The sequence below is a fragment of the Astatotilapia calliptera genome, chromosome 11 (genome assembly GCF_900246225.1).
Source record: "Astatotilapia calliptera chromosome 11, fAstCal1.2, whole genome shotgun sequence".
Taxonomy (NCBI): Eukaryota; Metazoa; Chordata; class Actinopteri; order Cichliformes; family Cichlidae; genus Astatotilapia; species Astatotilapia calliptera.
The window spans coordinates 4,502,816-4,519,771 of NC_039312.1; the positions used below are offsets into that span (position 1 = coordinate 4,502,816).

The 16,956-nt window shown below is 39.8% G+C and overlaps 1 protein-coding gene across 6 annotated transcripts in view; it reads right to left on the reverse strand.

The window, feature by feature from the left end:
- The window catches only part of gask1a (golgi associated kinase 1A), a 77,590-nt gene that overhangs the window by 19,768 nt on the left and 40,866 nt on the right, over positions 1-16,956 (reverse strand). The window contains exon 4 of one of the 6 annotated variants that reach the window (XM_026185012.1): positions 14,700-16,041. The exons of the other annotated variants lie outside the window; for them this stretch is intronic. Coding sequence (XP_026040797.1) covers positions 15,865-16,041 — 177 coding nt within the window. The 3' untranslated portion in view covers positions 14,700-15,864. Of the gene's footprint in view, positions 1-14,699; positions 16,042-16,956 lie in introns of those variants that run through there. 6 annotated transcript variants of the gene reach the window in all.

Consider the following 16,956-nt stretch of genomic DNA (forward strand, 5'->3'; position numbering starts at 1 on the left):
CAATAACACTACAATAAAAACACAGTGAAGTTTATACATCACCAGAGGTGGGAAGTACACATACCTTGAATATTTATTTTTTTTGACTTTTTTCTACACTATCTTTATACTTTCTACTCTTAACAAGTAACCATGGGCGACCGTGGCTCAGGGGGTTGGGAAGCGTATCTGTAACCGGAAGGTCGCTGGTTCGATCCCCGGGCTCTCTGTCCTGGTCGTTGTGTCCTTGGGCAAGACACTTTACCCTACCGCCTACTGGTGATGGCCAGAGGGGTCGATGGCGCGATATGGCAGCCTCGCTTCTGTCAGTCTGCCCCAGGGCAGCTGTGGCTACAACCGTAGCTTGCCTCCACCAGTGTGTGAATGAATAGTGGCATTGTAAAGCACTTTAGGTGCCTTGAAAAGCGCTATATAAATCCAACCCATCATTATTATAACATTTTCAAAACAGACTTGTTCAGTATATTTAGGGAGAATTATTATTTCAGAGATGAATAAGATGAAAGCCGCAAAACCATATAATATTTTTTTTAAATTGGCACGACACTGGAATGAGTGCAAATGTTCATAAGTTATGGTAAGTAAGGCTAAGTTAGCATCTAGCTAGCACTACAGAAAAGGAGCAAGCATAAAGGCAGTAACTGAAAATTTAAAGTTTAGATCTAAGTCGTCAATTGGTAAATCAGATATTGGATCTCTATTGCAAAATGTCTCCTTCTGTTGGAGGAAAATACTCTGCAGTTCAGTGCTGGTAAAGAGGTTAGATTGCTGTACTGAGACAAATTTGCATCTCACAGTAATTAATAAAAAAGGCTAGAACAAACTGGTGTTACTTCACTCGTAAGGTCTTCCATAAGCCACCTCTCTCCTTGAGGTGCATTTACGGAATCAAAGCCCTTTAAAGGTGGTGGAGAGGAGACAACCCCTTTTTTGGAAGTGGTGAAAGCTTACGCTGGTGCTGAAGATTCACACAATTTTCTTTAGTGCCAGCTTGAGGAGAACTCAACATTTCCACAAACTGAATAGACAGACAACCCAAAATTTTAACCTCATGTCATTAAAATCTATGTTCACATTTTAATAAATCTCAGAAAATAAGAAAATCACCAAGCTGTTTATCTTCAGCAAGGACTGCTCTCTGGGTATCAGACTTGAGTGACTGGCTTCAGGCTGGTTTGATCACACTGTGAAACGATTTCAGAATATAATCCGAGCCCATCAGAAACATGCTGAGCGTGCTAAGCTTTGGTCGATTTCTTTCCTTGCAGCTGTAGCACAAACAGCTAGGTAGCAGTCTGAAACAGTGTACCTTTCATTTTTTAAACCTACACTCAAATTGTTACCTTAGCCTCAGTTCCCTTATCCTACCCAGGGTGTTCTTCACTGCCATTGTATGTGTGTGAGAATATGTGTCCTTCACACTATTCTTCCTGCGCCTTTGGTGTTTGGTTCCCTGCTATCAGAGTCAAGGGAGGTGTTAAGGGAGAAGGTAGAAACAAGTGTTCAGAGGCGCCCTCATCGGCTCTCAGCAAATCAATAGGAGGCTATTAGAGCTTGGCCCTATTACAGGGATTGACATCTAGAGGGGGAGAGAGCAGCCTCATGGGTTATTCATATTCCATCCCACACACACACTGTAGATGGGTGTTAGATACACATTCCATCTGAGAGTGTGGACAGAACGAAGCAGGTCCAAATGACTATTGGACGTTGTAAAATTAGCGGCAGGGTGCAGTCGCCACAGTGCAAGCAGCGCATGTCGCGACAAGCCTGACACCGAGAAGGTGACATGAAAAGAACTGAACGTAATTATTCAGTACTGTGTTAAATATTCAGTGTGAAGACGCTCTGTATACAAAGAGTTCATCTATAGCTGGGTTTGACGTGAACGGTCTACCTTTTCTTTCTTTTTCTTCTCTGTCGTGATTCCTTTTTTAAGTGGGAGATTAAAACTGTCACTGTTCTAATTTTCCTTATACGTTGAGTTTCTTGCATCAGGTTGGTGTTATATAAGCTGTAGCTTCAACTTACACCCTCTTGGTTATTTTCTGTTTTTTTCTATTTTTTTTTTTTTTAATTTCTGCAGATATAAATGTAGGGGTTTGTGGGGCTAGGTTAATTGATTAATCCAAATTGCCCATAGGTGTGAATGCGGGAGTGAATGTGAGTGCGAATGGTTGTCTGTCTCTGTGTGTTGGCCCTATGACAGACTGACAACCTGTCCAGGGTGTACCCTGCCTCTTGCCCTATGACAGCTGGGATAGGCTCCAGCGCCCCCTGAAAAGGATGAGTGGAAGCGAATGGATGGATGGATGATATAAATGACCCAAATAAAAGTAAATGCTCAACATTTTACTACAGTAACGTAGCACCCTCCATTTGTTATGAATAGATGAACAGGTGCACACCATCTTTCCCATTGTGTCATTTGCATATATATTTTTATTCATTTGTATTTGAGTGCCATGTCCCTCTTCTATAATGTCTCTGAATTCAGTCGTGTGACCCTATGCACTGCATGAAGATACCATATGTGATATGTAGTAGTAAACAGCCAGTTAATTTCAGTGAGCTTTGAAAGATGGAGACAAGAAGTAGAAAACAATGTCGAACTAGAGAACTGTTTGCAAATGTTGTGGGTTTAGTCCCACTGATAACTGATAACATGAGCATCGCCTCTAGTTAAAGAGAGTAACCCTTTGCTGCTGCAGTGGACTCAGTAATGTCATCAAGTCGTCCTGTAGGAATCTGTGGAATAAGGTTAGGATTCCCTACATAATACTTACTTAAACAATACGTTAGACTAACCAACTGGTCTAGTACAAAGAAACCACTGTAGCTAGTATCCTAATGCTTTTATTAGCCCAGAAGGGTGGACAGCTGTCAAGACAACATGGACTACAGGCATCCAAATGAGTGTTTCTAGTTTGTAGTGAGGGAAGCAAAGTTAAATCAGACATTAACTTGTTTGTTTGTTCACATTCATTGCATGAGTGCCTTCCATCACCAGCTGCTCTGCACCTTTCTGTTCTTTTTCTTTTCGTTTTTACAAACGCTGCGATACACCTCAGTGAAAAATGTCAAGGTATGAAAAAACAGAGGTATCTAATATTACCTCGCCTAACTGGGCGCTTAATAATTTACTGTGTAGTACATCTGTGAGCTGGTTTTCAGAACTGCTAGAGGAATAATTACAACTTAAAATCACCACCTGTTCTTCAACAGATGTCATGTTCAGTTAATCCTGTCCACAGAACGTTATCTTTGATATATTTCTCTCTCCTGCATTCTAGCACTAACATACAGGCAGATTTGTAGAATTGCTGCAAATAAAATCGTGCAGGTTTAATTCTAAGATGTTCCTGTTTATACCCGTTTATGCACAGACAACTGTCAGCTAATGATGACGCTAGAAAAGAAGTAAAAAATATAAGAATTCTTAGGCAAATCCGACAGCTGTGGTTTGCAGATGTATGCTGTTTTGTTTCTTCTGCGTAATGTGCATGTTTATTATTTCCCATCATACATGAAACCACAGGGAATATTTTGTCCCTTGGTCTGTATTAGGCAAACAGTTTAGTTTCTTTTCTAGCCATTAGTGTTGCGTTCTTGTATTGCTTCTGCTTGGAGGACATAACATAAGACAAAACTTATAATATTGATACTAATCAATATTAAAAATTACTGTGGGATTAGATACTCATTTGTAACAGTACTAATGGCAACAGAATCATCTTTGCCTACTCCGGTTGACACACAGCTCCTCCCCTCAAGTATTGAACACTTATCATAAATGTTAGCCTCACTGTGCGCGTCAGTGTTAGCCACCCAACTATTAGCATTTGCACAACAGTCACAAGGTACTGAAGAGTGGTGTCAGCTAGCTCATCCTGCAAAGGATGAGTAGTTGAAAATAACTTTATCAAATAGCATTCTTTTCATGTCACCTTCTCGGTGCTGTGTCTTATCATAAGCTAAAGGCTATGGCTCATAATAAAACAATAACATTATGGTTGCCATGAGGCAGCAAATCTTATCAGTCCTGCAACTAAAACGCTGTGAAAAAGCAACAGAAAATTCAGAATTTCTTGGATATGAACTTGTCGTGTATGTATACTGAAAGCGCTTCTGCAGAAAATCTCTCCTCAAAAAACACACTGTGAAAAAATTAAGTCAGCATCAAATGATGATGAGCTATTCCTGATGTTTCTAAACAAGAAAAGAAAGAAATGGAGATTCTGGGTTCATCCAGTTCTTACGAGCAACCAGCAGCAGGGAGAGTTTCATGGTTTGATCCAGAAGTTGAAGCTGTGTCACGACCACTTTTGTACATATTTCAGGATGCCAGCTGGCAGTTTGAGCTCAGGATCCGACTGACCTGGAGCAGCATCAAGCTGTGTGTTTGAGTTAAAATAGTATAACTTATCGTCCAGCGAAACTAGGGCTCTAGTCTGAAGCTGAGAAAAGTCTAACATCAACTAGAGAGAAACAGCGGCTGCCTATCTTACCAACTCTGTTTGATCAGCAAAGTATGGAGCCAGTCACCAGAAGCACAGCACCCAATGTTCCCTCTAAGCTGTGCGCGTGCGCAATTGCGCACTGCTGGCACGGTCTCTGCGCACAGAAAATCTGCATTGTGCACAAAAAAAAAACTAACCTGAATTGAAATTAAAATTAAAACTTTAACAATTCTGTTTTGCAGTGTTAGTCAGTGAGTGACTGGCTGCTCCCGTATGTGTTTAGAATGATGCCACCTTATCCCATAGTCCATCCAATGATGCGATTCACATTCGTATATACGCAGCTAATCAACGTCGTTGACAGGCTATGACAGCGTGGCTGATGTGGAGTGAAGCCATGTTAATGACAACGTGTACAACCATTGGAGACGTGAGCAGGACAGATGGAACAAGTGTGGACTTCACACCAGTTTTTAAATTGTGTTGATAAGCCACGTAAAACCAGAGTTATGATAAAAATATCTGCAATGTTTGGTTTTCTTCCTGAATCCTATCGTTGTTTATATTTACTGCGGGAAAAAACGGTAAAAACTGCGTTTTATAAGGAAAACGCTCGAAAGCCTGTGAGCAAAACCAAAACCAAAAAAAACCACCCTTTCCTATTGGTCGAAAAATGTACCATGTCGACCAATCAAAAAATGATATGACAACATGGCCAACATGACCAATTGTTTAGGAAGGGGGAAGTTTTAGGAGTGACGGCGGTGTTTTGAGATGTGAGAGATTTGCGACGTTTAGCGCAAATCTTGTGTAGTTAGTGTGTAGTCAGTAGTTTTGTTGTGTGTGTCAGAACAATGAGGCGACTGCTGAATGTTACAGGTGTTACAGGAGTGATACATCTCCTGGTGTCAGGCCTGCAGGTATCAGGCTGATGTTCTCCTTTATCTCATAGTGGACAGAAATTTTTTTTTAGGAGTGGCACAAATAATTTGTGTGGCATCAAATTTGATGCAGAACAGCTGATTGTTCTGTAAATAGTTTGAAATGTTTATTTAAAAAAACCGCCTTTGCTGCATTTTTAGCTAAACAGCTGCAAAAAACTTTGTTTGCATAACATAATTGTTTGTATTTTTTTGTATTTGTAACGGTATTTAAAATACAAATTGAAAATTCTAGTAACAATCATAGATCCCACCGCCCTTTGGGAAAAATACCTTTAAAAACACTAACCAGGCAATTTGTTACTTGCGTCGTTAACACAATATCTAAAAAGCCACTCACATGGCAGGAAATCAATCCATTTAGGCATGTAAGTATGGTCAAGACTAAGTATCAGAATGAGGAAGAAAAGTGATTTAGTGACTTTGAATGTGGCATGGGTGTTCTGAACGAGTATATCAGGAACTGCTGGTCCTCCCAGATTTTCCAGTATAATCGTCTCTATGATTTACAGAGAATAGACTGAAAAAGAGATTTTCCAAATCTGCAGCAAGTGTGTGATGCTGTTCAGGTCTGTAAGGACCAAAATCTCTGACGAGTGTTTTCAGCACTTTGTCGAATCTGTGCTATGAAGCATTAAGACGGTTCTCAATGCAAAACTGGGTCCAACCCAGCACTAGCAAGATGCACACTTAACTGGCTAGTGAGTCTGGACAACTGTATTGCTAGCAGATGTCTTCATTAAGTGAACATAAGTAAGGTCAGTGTCAGTATGTGTAGGTGTTTTTGAATGTATGATCCTTAACTCCACCAGTCTAAAAATCTTGGCACACAAACTGCAAATCCAACTCCAGCCTAGAACAATTACCCAGATTTCACATTTATTGTCACCCTGAGCACCATCAAAGCTGTCAAAAGCATGCTTTTTTCCTTTAATTTAGTAGAAACATAATTTTCTCTGGATAATCTCAAGCGTACTTCCAGTGGTGTAAACAGGATTACTGTGGGCAGCTCTAATCTAAGGAGCCAGGCTTTATTTGCAGTCGTTGCTTTGAAGTGTGTGTGTAAACATACCAAGATATGGCCAACTGAATCCCACCTTCTTAATCAAACAGTAAACAAACAGAAATGTAGCCAGTACCTTGTAAATGTATACTGCAAGTCACCAATGCACCAGTACTGTATCTGTAGTCACGAGACATTTTCTTAAGCTCTTAAAGTAAAACATTTCATTTGGTTCTGTGTTGTGAAAAGAGAGCTGAAAATGTCACACATTATCTATATAAACATTTATTGTTAGCCGTTACGAACCATTAATCACATTCTGTAAACCAGTATGGCTAAGATTAGCAAACAGCAATAGCTCTCGTTCCTTGCAGGTTCACAGGTCCACATGCACCTGCAGCACTTAAACATCTAGCTGACTAGCATGCCCTTGACTCAATGAACAAAGCACTTTCAATTGAAACAACAGGTACAATACACTGAACCTTTATTTAATGTCTAATGTCACCAGCAGGCAAACTTACTGGCTTATCAAACTGTTTGTTTTAAGAGCCAGATGGCAGTTGAGAATAATGAGGGGGTAAATGTTACATTTATCTTTACTGTCAGTGTTGCAGCCTCATTAAAAAAAGGCCTGTTGAGTTCCAAGACAGCCACTGATAAAAGGCTCCTCTCAACCCAATTGAAATGTGTGTTCAATCCCTGGCACATTCAAAGTGTCCTTGGGCAAGGCACTGAAACCCAAAATGCTCCAGACGCAGCTGTCATAGTGTCTCTGTGCGCGGTAGGTAGAAAATGCTTAAAGGCACAGAATAAAGGACAGTGTGTTTGAGTCAATCGATTTACCGAGACTGAGTATACCGAGTATACTGTCACCTTATGTTCATTAGGGTTGTGAGAATTAACTGATAGAGCATAGTATTTAATTTTTAGTATTTTAGTATGTTTTGCATGTACCGAAACAGGGACACTAAATATCGAGATAATGTTAGGCGAGCAAACTTACTATAAATCAGCTCAACCAAAAAACCACCTGACACACTTAGCTTGACAAAGTCCCATTTAGCACAAGGGAACTGGAAGCAACTGGGTGCCAGCTGGTTGTCCATCCATCCATCCATTCGCTTCCGCTTCTCCTTTTCAGGGTCGCTGGAGCCTATCCCAGCTGTCATAGGGCGAGAGGCGGGGTACACCCTGGACAGGTCACCAGTCTGTCGCAGGGCCAACACACAGGGACAGACAACCATTCGCCCTCACATTCACTCGCACATTTACACCTAATGGCAATTTGGATTTTCCAATTAACCTATCCCCACAAGCTGCATGTCTTTGGACGGTGGGAGGAAGCCTGAGTACCCGGAGGGAACCCACGCAAACACGGGGAGAACATGCAAACTCCACACAGAAAGACCCCGGCCTGATGTTGGAATTGAACTCGGGATCTTCTTGCTGTGCGGCAACAGTGCTAACCACCGTGCTGCCCTGCTGGTTGTATTCTGGTTATACTCCTAAAGAACAGGAAGGTCACTGAGTGCAAATGTAATAATTAATTGCGAATTTCTGTCTATGGAGATTTTTGACAGTTCATCACAGTTAATTGCTGTATTATCAGAAACAGACTGCACGTAATTGCTAACCTGACCCCATTCAGTCACAAACTGATAACACACTATCTCCAAATTATGGCAGGGTTTAGTAACAGTGTTGGTTACTAAGAAAAACTGAAGTAAGATAACCTAGTATACCTCTGATGCAACATTGTTTTTTGGTTTTGTTGCAAATTTGTGAAGACATCATTGTGATATTCCTCACTATCCAATCTGCAGCAAAATGTATCACAATGAAAGCCAGAAACCAAACAGCGAAAAAAGGATAAAGAACCAAGCAGAAACAGACAGCAGTGAGGACACTTCCACTGCCACCAAAATCACCCAAATCACCAGAGTACAAACATCACAACACAGAGTCCACATGGCCACAGAAACCTGAAGTGACCACAACCAACTGTGGAGACCAAGCAGCAGTAGAGACAGGAAGGATGCAGGAAGGTCTCCCTGTCATATTACAGCTGTGGCACGCAGGATTAGGACCCAAACAAAAGGTCGAACTGAAAAAGACAGCTTTATTTGCTGTGACAAAAACTCGGAATATTACAACAGAGAAAAACAAAACCGACACTGGAAACTAGGAAACTAGAAAAACACAGCACCAGAAGATCTCAGGCAAGACAGAGAAAAACGACAGCAATGAGGGAGTACGACGCGACAACGCACAGAGGAAAACACAGGACTAATCAGACAGGAAGCAAAACTGAATACACCGAACAGAGGACAAGGAACTATCAAAATAAAAAAGGAAACATAAGACTTTTACAAAGACGCAGACTTGACACTGTGACATGGAGACAAGATGACTAGGGGAACAGAGGGAACATGAAACATGGAGACAAGAGGAACTAACCGTGGAACACAGGGAAGGCAGAAAACTAGAGACTAGAAACTACGCATATAACACACAGAGACAAATAGGGAAAACATGAATAACACTAAATCAAAGAACATTAATCCAGGACCTGAAACACAAATACTGGGGCACAGACGTGATTTACAGTTGAAAAAAGTATTGTGAGTGAAGTGATAATGTCATGATTCCTACCTCTAATGTTTGTTATCATTCACAGTGACGGTGTGCTGATCACGGGCTGCATTGCCAACTTACCACGAAAGGCATTTGACCAAATCAAGCAAAAAAATATCTCAGCTTTTCTAACTGCATAAATATCCAGATATTTGCAAACATTTGCAAACTGGCACAGGAATTAGTCTTTGAGTTTTGAATTTGGATTTTCTTGCTACTCTAAACTCCCCTAAAAACATAAAGAGAAAAAACTTGGCATGAAACACAACTAATGCCTCTAATGCATAGAGCCACATGTGCAGTGCTGCTGGAGCGCAACATAAAAATGTTTCACCACTTTATTTCTGCAAATGAGGAAATGGCAGATTCACATTCTGCTTAATTTAAGCTAATGGTAACTGTACACTTATGCTTTATGGTAAAATGTAAGAAAAATGAACCTTAAACTTATATGGTGCTGGTTGCCTCAGCAACAGCACAGTAAATTGAAATTCACTAGCTGGGCCGACGTTCTCATTTTAGGTTAGTAGTTAAAGGTGAATGCTTGGACATGAATTGAGCTGCGGTTGGGGAAAGGGCTGGAAGGGGACTGGCGACGGCTCCCAGGCCTGGCAGATCCCCATGTACTAAATAGGAGTGAAGAAGTTAAAGAATTGAGAACAAGGAGAGAGGGAGGGTGGGGCACGTAAACGAGAATGAACAGCTTGCAGAACTGGGTGAACCTATATAGATGACAACCGGAAGGAGGGTGTTTGGAGGCGTGGTCCCACTCCTGAAATTCCCATACATAATCTCCAATAAATGCCTATTTCTAACTGCAAATGTAAAAGCAGTAAAAGATCCTTTTATTTTTGTAGCTGAAACAGTACAATCATGAACATTGTTGCTGTTTTCTTATTCATTCTTATTAACATTGTATTTCTGTTTCTCCTATATGATTTTCAAATCTAAAGCCTTGTCATCGCCTTTTTATGGAAAACTCAAATTACAAGCTAAAAATATAACATAAATTACAAAATTACACATTTCAAATGTATGTTTTTTTTCTTCGTTAATTAAAGAAATTAAGCATCAGATAAAGAGAGGGGGCAATCATCCCACAGGGTAATAGTGGAATAGAGAGAATAGGGCTGTGAGCAAAGCCTCTTCCCACACACTACGGGTAATCAGATAAGTTACGCATGTCTCCAGCATTTTCACTCAGTTCTGAAGGACATTTACTCATCACTCTTCATGATACACAGTTCTGTGAGTCAGTGAGGAAGATGTAGGGAACATTGAGCTCAGACCAGGACTCTCAGACTGCCGTGTTTCCTTCATACTGTCTCTGTTCAAAGTGAGTAATTTCAGGATGCTGGAGACTTGTGGCCAAATTACATGAAAAGATCCTAATCGATCGTGGCCCCCGGACTACCCTCACAGCTCAGTGATGTTCCTGGGGGGATTCATTGCAGCTTACTGCTTTTACTTATTGCATTTGTACCTCTGAATCCTTTAGTGCTTCCATTTGATTTGGTTTCTCATCAGTGCACTAATAAATGTTGTAAATATCCACACTGAATGACTCCCAATCATTAGTGTAGTATTCCCATATACTACAAAGTAACTACCTATCATTGTCAAGTTTCCACTCTCTACTCGCAGGCTGTCGTTTAGCACAGAAACAGCAGCTCTGACAGGATCATTAGCAGCTAACACTTTTTAAACGAGCTCCACTAAAATTGCAAACCCAAAGACACAGACCTTGAGAACCAAAAGTGCACATACACACCGGGAGCTATATTGGATTTTTAATTGAACCGATGGTACTGGATCTATACTCACAGACACAGGCACACACTTTTTGCACACACAAGCAGAAATCCAAAGAAACACTTCTGGTGTGTAGGTATTGCTCATTAAGTGAATCCATGATGTAAAAAAAAATCAGCCTGTCAGCTCTGGTATGCTGCAGAACACACTCAAACTAACAAAAGAGTTAAAAGATAGAATGAATGAGACTGAGCAATTAATCACATCATATACTCACAATTATTAATTAAGGGATGATTTAACTCACACATCAGATCTTGAAAGAAATATTAAATTATAACATCTTTACTGGCGTATTAATGCTCAGTGGAAACCAAAACCACCCACCCTGTGAGGGCTGGATTCAAAGTCACACCAAAAATCAGTTGAATCTAGAATTTTAAATAAAATGCGTTATAATGTGTTATCACTGCTGTTGTATTTGTTTCATTTTGTTCATGTTTCCATTTGCAAAGATGTCCGTCATTGTTTTCTCACAGGGGAAGCACTGACGGGTGCTGGAAATGTCTCCAGTGATAAATCCAGGAAAACTGCAGTACTTCTCGTCTCCAGAGCTTAAGCGTACTGGCAGTGACATGCACATAAATTCCATCTGCACAGTTTGCTACTCGTTACTTATACGATGTTCAGCCTGTCGCTAAAAGAGATGCACTGCTTTTATTTTATTTATTTTTTTAACCAGAAACACTCAATTTTATTTTAGCTCCTTCATCAAAGTATTAAAAGTAACTCGAGGTGCTTCATACAACATGCCAACAGTCTGGTGATTCTTAACTTGGCAATTACTGCACTGCTACAAATTATAGTGAGTCACTAACACAAAATGTACTTTCAAAAATTACTGTACATATGGTACATTGTATGTAAAATATATTGGCTCCTGTGAATTCTTACTGCAAGCAGTGACATTACACAACAGATTCTTTCTAGCATAATATAAACACCACACATTTGTGAGTTTTCTCTGGGGAAAAACTTGCCAACCTGACTGTGTTATTTGCTGTTAAGAAAAAAAACTGGAATAGATATAAAAGGAAAACATAGTTAAACATCTGCTGCATTAGGAAGAGAAGGAGGCTATTGTGTTTGCGGGAACATGGATGCAGTGCTTGGATCATAAAAAAGCTTAAATGCATCTGCCTCTGATGACCTTGCTGGCAAAGACATGCATGTGTGGTGTTTAAACGCTTGTATGAATTTAATACTAATGCTCAGGTTTCCTCCCACATTTGAAAGACTGTAGTCTTATTAGATCATCTTACTCCACTAAAAAAAGCTCACCGTCTGTTAAATCCAATGCATTAATCCACGTTTTTCTTCTCTGTCAAAACCTACATTACCCAAAATTCAACATGCTACAAGTTATTCGTCATGTTAGTCCAATTTAAAAAAGTGGAGATAAACATCTGCTTTCCACACACTGTCCATATAGAAGCTAATTTCTCTGCTCTCCAACTTCTTAAAGAAAAAAGTCAGAAACATAGTTTTTAAAGTACTGATTGTTTCTTTTAAAATCTAATAAACTCAGTGAGTAGCTGTATGGATTTCAACTCAGTAGTGGTGATGCCTTCCAGAAGATAAAAGAAATGCAGTGGGTGGGAACTTTGTCACAATTTGTCACAGTAGATTACTGAAAAAAAATGAGATGAACAGACATTAAATGCACTTGATCAGCAAAGTGTAAAAACACATTAATCTTCAGGGAGCCCACACTATCCAGTGAGGAAGCTTAAACCACTGAGAATCAATTTAACCTGCGTTGGTGTAGATGAACATGACAAATGGAGCACTGGAAGAGAAATCCCCAAACCGGGGGTTTCCACAGACCAACTAAGTTATCCTCTCCAAAACCCTCTGCTAAATGGATTTTTCTTTAGGTTTGGTTTTTGATAACATCCTGTAACTAGTCCAGCTCCTCCAGGATGACAAATAAAGGAGAAAATAGTACCAACCCCAAGCATAACATGAGGTTTGTGTCCCTGTTAGTCGCACAAGAAACCCAAAACTTTCCTTAAGTGATCAAATAAAAACCTTGGTCAGTTAAAACTAGGATCTCTGAAAATGGCCTGTGATGTCATCTACACATGAAAAAAAACCCACGCACAAAGAGTACTTGCTGAGAAACAGCAATTTATATTAGATTAGCGAAGGTGCACACAGTGGGTCATAGAACTGAGCGCTATCCCAGGGGCGTAATGGATAAATCCTAATCAGAGTGATGCTCTTCTTATTGTCTGCATAAAGGACTGCTGACAAAAGCTGGAACTAGCCTAGCAATTCCTCTCAGGTGTGAGTCACCACAGTGCACAGCATAACTCAGTGACTTGAACAGAGGAAGGGAGAGGAGAATTAGGCATCACACTTAGAATAAAAAGGGAATGAGAAATAAAGGCAACTATTTCAGGAAATCTCTCATACTCTGTTGGTTACTGTCTGGCTGAGGATGAAACTCTACCCCTGACACACACACACACACACACACACACACACACACACACACACACACACACACACACACACACACACACACACACACACACACACACACACACACACACACACACACACACACACACACACACACCAGAACAGAGGCCACTGTGGAGAAAATATAACAGACTTCAGATTGTGTTTTTCTCAAGTAAGTGACTCCAGTTCTTGTAATCATAGGTGCAACATGATCCAACAGTAAGGGAGACAATACAAGCAATTTATCAAACACCTGTTGAACAACCAGAACACACGTTTGCAGAACCTGTGATGTGTGTTTGATTGCTCCCCCGACCCTCAATTCCCTGCACGGCTAAGAACATCCTGGTATATTTTGCTCAAATGTTGTAATAGACAGTGATGTTTGGGACAAGGTTTTGCAATTGCCATCCAGAATTACAATTTGGGACCTCAGCTGTCCCAAATGTAAATGTTATGTAGGCAATGTTATGTTTGAGAATTCAAATGTCGGCAGTATGTAAGTAAGAACGTCTTAGTACAGAAAAAGGTAATACTCCTATGTCTGCTTGGGAACGTTTCAGTGTCTTTTAAAGAAAATGAGGATGTGATCCAGTCTCTGGAAGGGAAAACCATAAAGGTCATGTTTTTCCCGTCCAGGTGGAAAAACCTGGAAATTACATTAATGGAAGCACACATCCTTTTCAGCAGAAATGGTGGAGGCCCTGGAACGTTTGGGGGGTTACTTATAAACTGGATTAAAATGGATATATTCATAATTGTATTTCACCAACAAAATGAACTACTGTGCAAGTGCAGTCTATTTTCTAATTACATTACTGATGTCACAACCCCTCAAACCAAATAAATCAGTCTAGCAGCACGTCTGTAGCACTTTTTGTTCATCTATCTTTAACCCTCTCAGGCTCAAATGAAACTTTTTGTTGCTAATGCACAACCAAGTCCTGCAGTGGTACTTCTGAGTAAAAAAAACTCATAGAATATGTATGTGGGGTAATCAGGTTGTTAGTTTTTAACTGTTGCAAATTGGCAACGCCTGCCTCGAGAGTGTTAAAATGTGAACAAACAGAAAAAAATACCACTGGTTTAAAATTTCACACCGTAATCTGCAATATAAACTTTTTTTATAACTGCATTAATTCTCCTAAGTGTGGCTGACAAAAAGCAACATGACAGTGCACTTGGCTCATTAGGCAAGCTAAAGTCTGACAGGAACTGCAGCTCAGGCCAACTACAATTAACTCTTTTTGCCTCCCTCTTCTCATCCAAGGAGCTTACCAGCTTCAGCAGTTGCTACTGCAGCCAAACTGACACTGAAAAGATTTGAGAGCCAGTAACAACAGGTTTAAAGATTTCATTTATGAACTTTAACCCACATATTACATTTGTAGCCACACACAGAGTTATTTAATATACCACTACAGACAAAATTAGAAAAAATATTTGTAGGGAAAGATCATCCCGATCACAGATGGCTGGACATCACTTACAGTGAAAGTACATATTAGCTCGCAGTATCACTGGAATACATAAACCAATCCTTATAGTGATGGCAGTACATATTATAGCTAACGTTGACAGCCCCACATCACACCCCCTCCACTGGACTCCTGGGCTGCGATTGTACTGATGAGAAAATCTCTATGCAGGATGAATGTGATTACCAGGAAAACTGCATAAAACTGGGAATTTGATGAACAGCCAGAAATACAATAAACACGAAATGACCACATCAGTGGACTTTATAATAGCCCATAATATGCTTGGGTGTCACTTTGACTAAATGAATGAAGTTAGAAAGAATACAATTCAAATTCAGTGCAGTCACAATGATAAGTTTTTCCAGATTATTTATCTCCTTGAAGATTGTCTGGTTAGGAAAAACATTAGAAATGGCACAGCCATCAACTTAAGTGCAATCAGACATACAGCAGACTGCCCTGTACTGCTATGCTCCTCTGTTGTATCTGCTATGTCATGTATAAGTCAGGTAAGAGTTCATATTGGCAATAATAAGCTTTTAATACAAAAAAATGCTACAAATTATACTTGTTGAATATATAATAGTCTTCACACGGTATAATTTTCTGTCCAGTGGAAACCTTTTTTTCCCCACAGGCATAAAGTGTGCAGAGATTAGTTTTGTACACTATGTACATGAAACATTTATTATAAAAGCTCATTAAATCCAACTCAGCATGAACCAGGTGTTTCAGATTAAAGTTACCCATAACATGACATTATATTATTCTAGTACATCACCACTTCAGCTTTATACTTTACAAGTGATCTGTGGCTTGTAATCCTCTTAGGAAAAATGTTTAGGCGACTTTCTTCTTGGTGGGAACATTACTACAAACAGCTTTGCGTTAGTTACAAGGTGTGACCAGATGGCTTCTTACACATAACGCTGCATCTTTAATTACCTCCTAAATGTAACAGTTTGGCCAGTGTGGGTTTTTGTGTCTGAGAGCAGACATTCATCAATCTCACTCCATAAATGTCTTTTTTTCCCAATCCACGAGCCAATGAAAGCACATGCTTATACAACTATGTGCTTTGTGTAACTTGTGAAGCAAATGTCAGAGTAATAACAACAACAGGTCTTTTTATTGCTTTTATCCAGCAAAGCAGAAATCAATGTCAGAACCATGACTGGGAGAGCTTTAAAAAGAGGAGGAAACCCAGGCTGCACATGACTGACCCTCAGTGTTGGAACCTGGTTGAAACAAATGTTGGCTTTTCAATGTTGTACAAGGAATAAGACATTTCATGCTAGATTCATGTATGAATATTAGCCAGAATTAATGTTTCGATATTAAGGCCGATCAAAAAGCCCATGTTTGTCTACATACAAGATACAAGATGTTCCACCTTTTAAAGCTGAAAGGCATCACTCAGCCTCCTCCATATAATGTAAAATAGCTCATGACTGATCTCATAAAATAACATTTGACTTGTGCATGCAAGTAATTTAAAACTTGGATTCAACTGTATTTAGGTCTGAAATGCATGCCTAAATAAAGCAGCTGACCAACAGCACGTCAGCCTGACACTGGTAACCTTCAAGAGAGCGGAGAATCCAAAGCAGACATTGACACTGGAGTGTTTTGCTTGTTTAAAAAAATAAAACTTTTAACAAACTGATAAACAGAAAAGTCAAGATCTGAGTGTCTGCGATGAACTCTATTAACTTATTGTCTAGTTAGCAATTTAGCTAGCTAGCACGTAATGAAATTTAGGTTGTATCAATGTTAACTAGCTTGGGAAGTTACTACACTACAACCCACAAGGTGAGGGTCACATGACCTAGCTGTTTTTTTCTGGGTTTGTGGGTAGGTTGATGCTTTTAAAAAAACGTGCCTTTCACTCATTGTCATCATGTCATCATTATTATTATTGTTATTATTGTTATTATCAGTAGTAGTAGCAAACTCCATTCATTGTCCTGTGTCTTCTGGATAACTTTAATAGTGCATGTCAGCTTTTTTGATCTAAAGAAATTGTCCTGCTGAACTGTATATACACATCTTGATGCATTCTCAATCATCCAGGAAAGTAAATCTCCAAATGTTGATTCTGTTCATCTGGACGTAGAGTTTTGTGGGAGAAACGTTTCGTCACTCATCCAAGT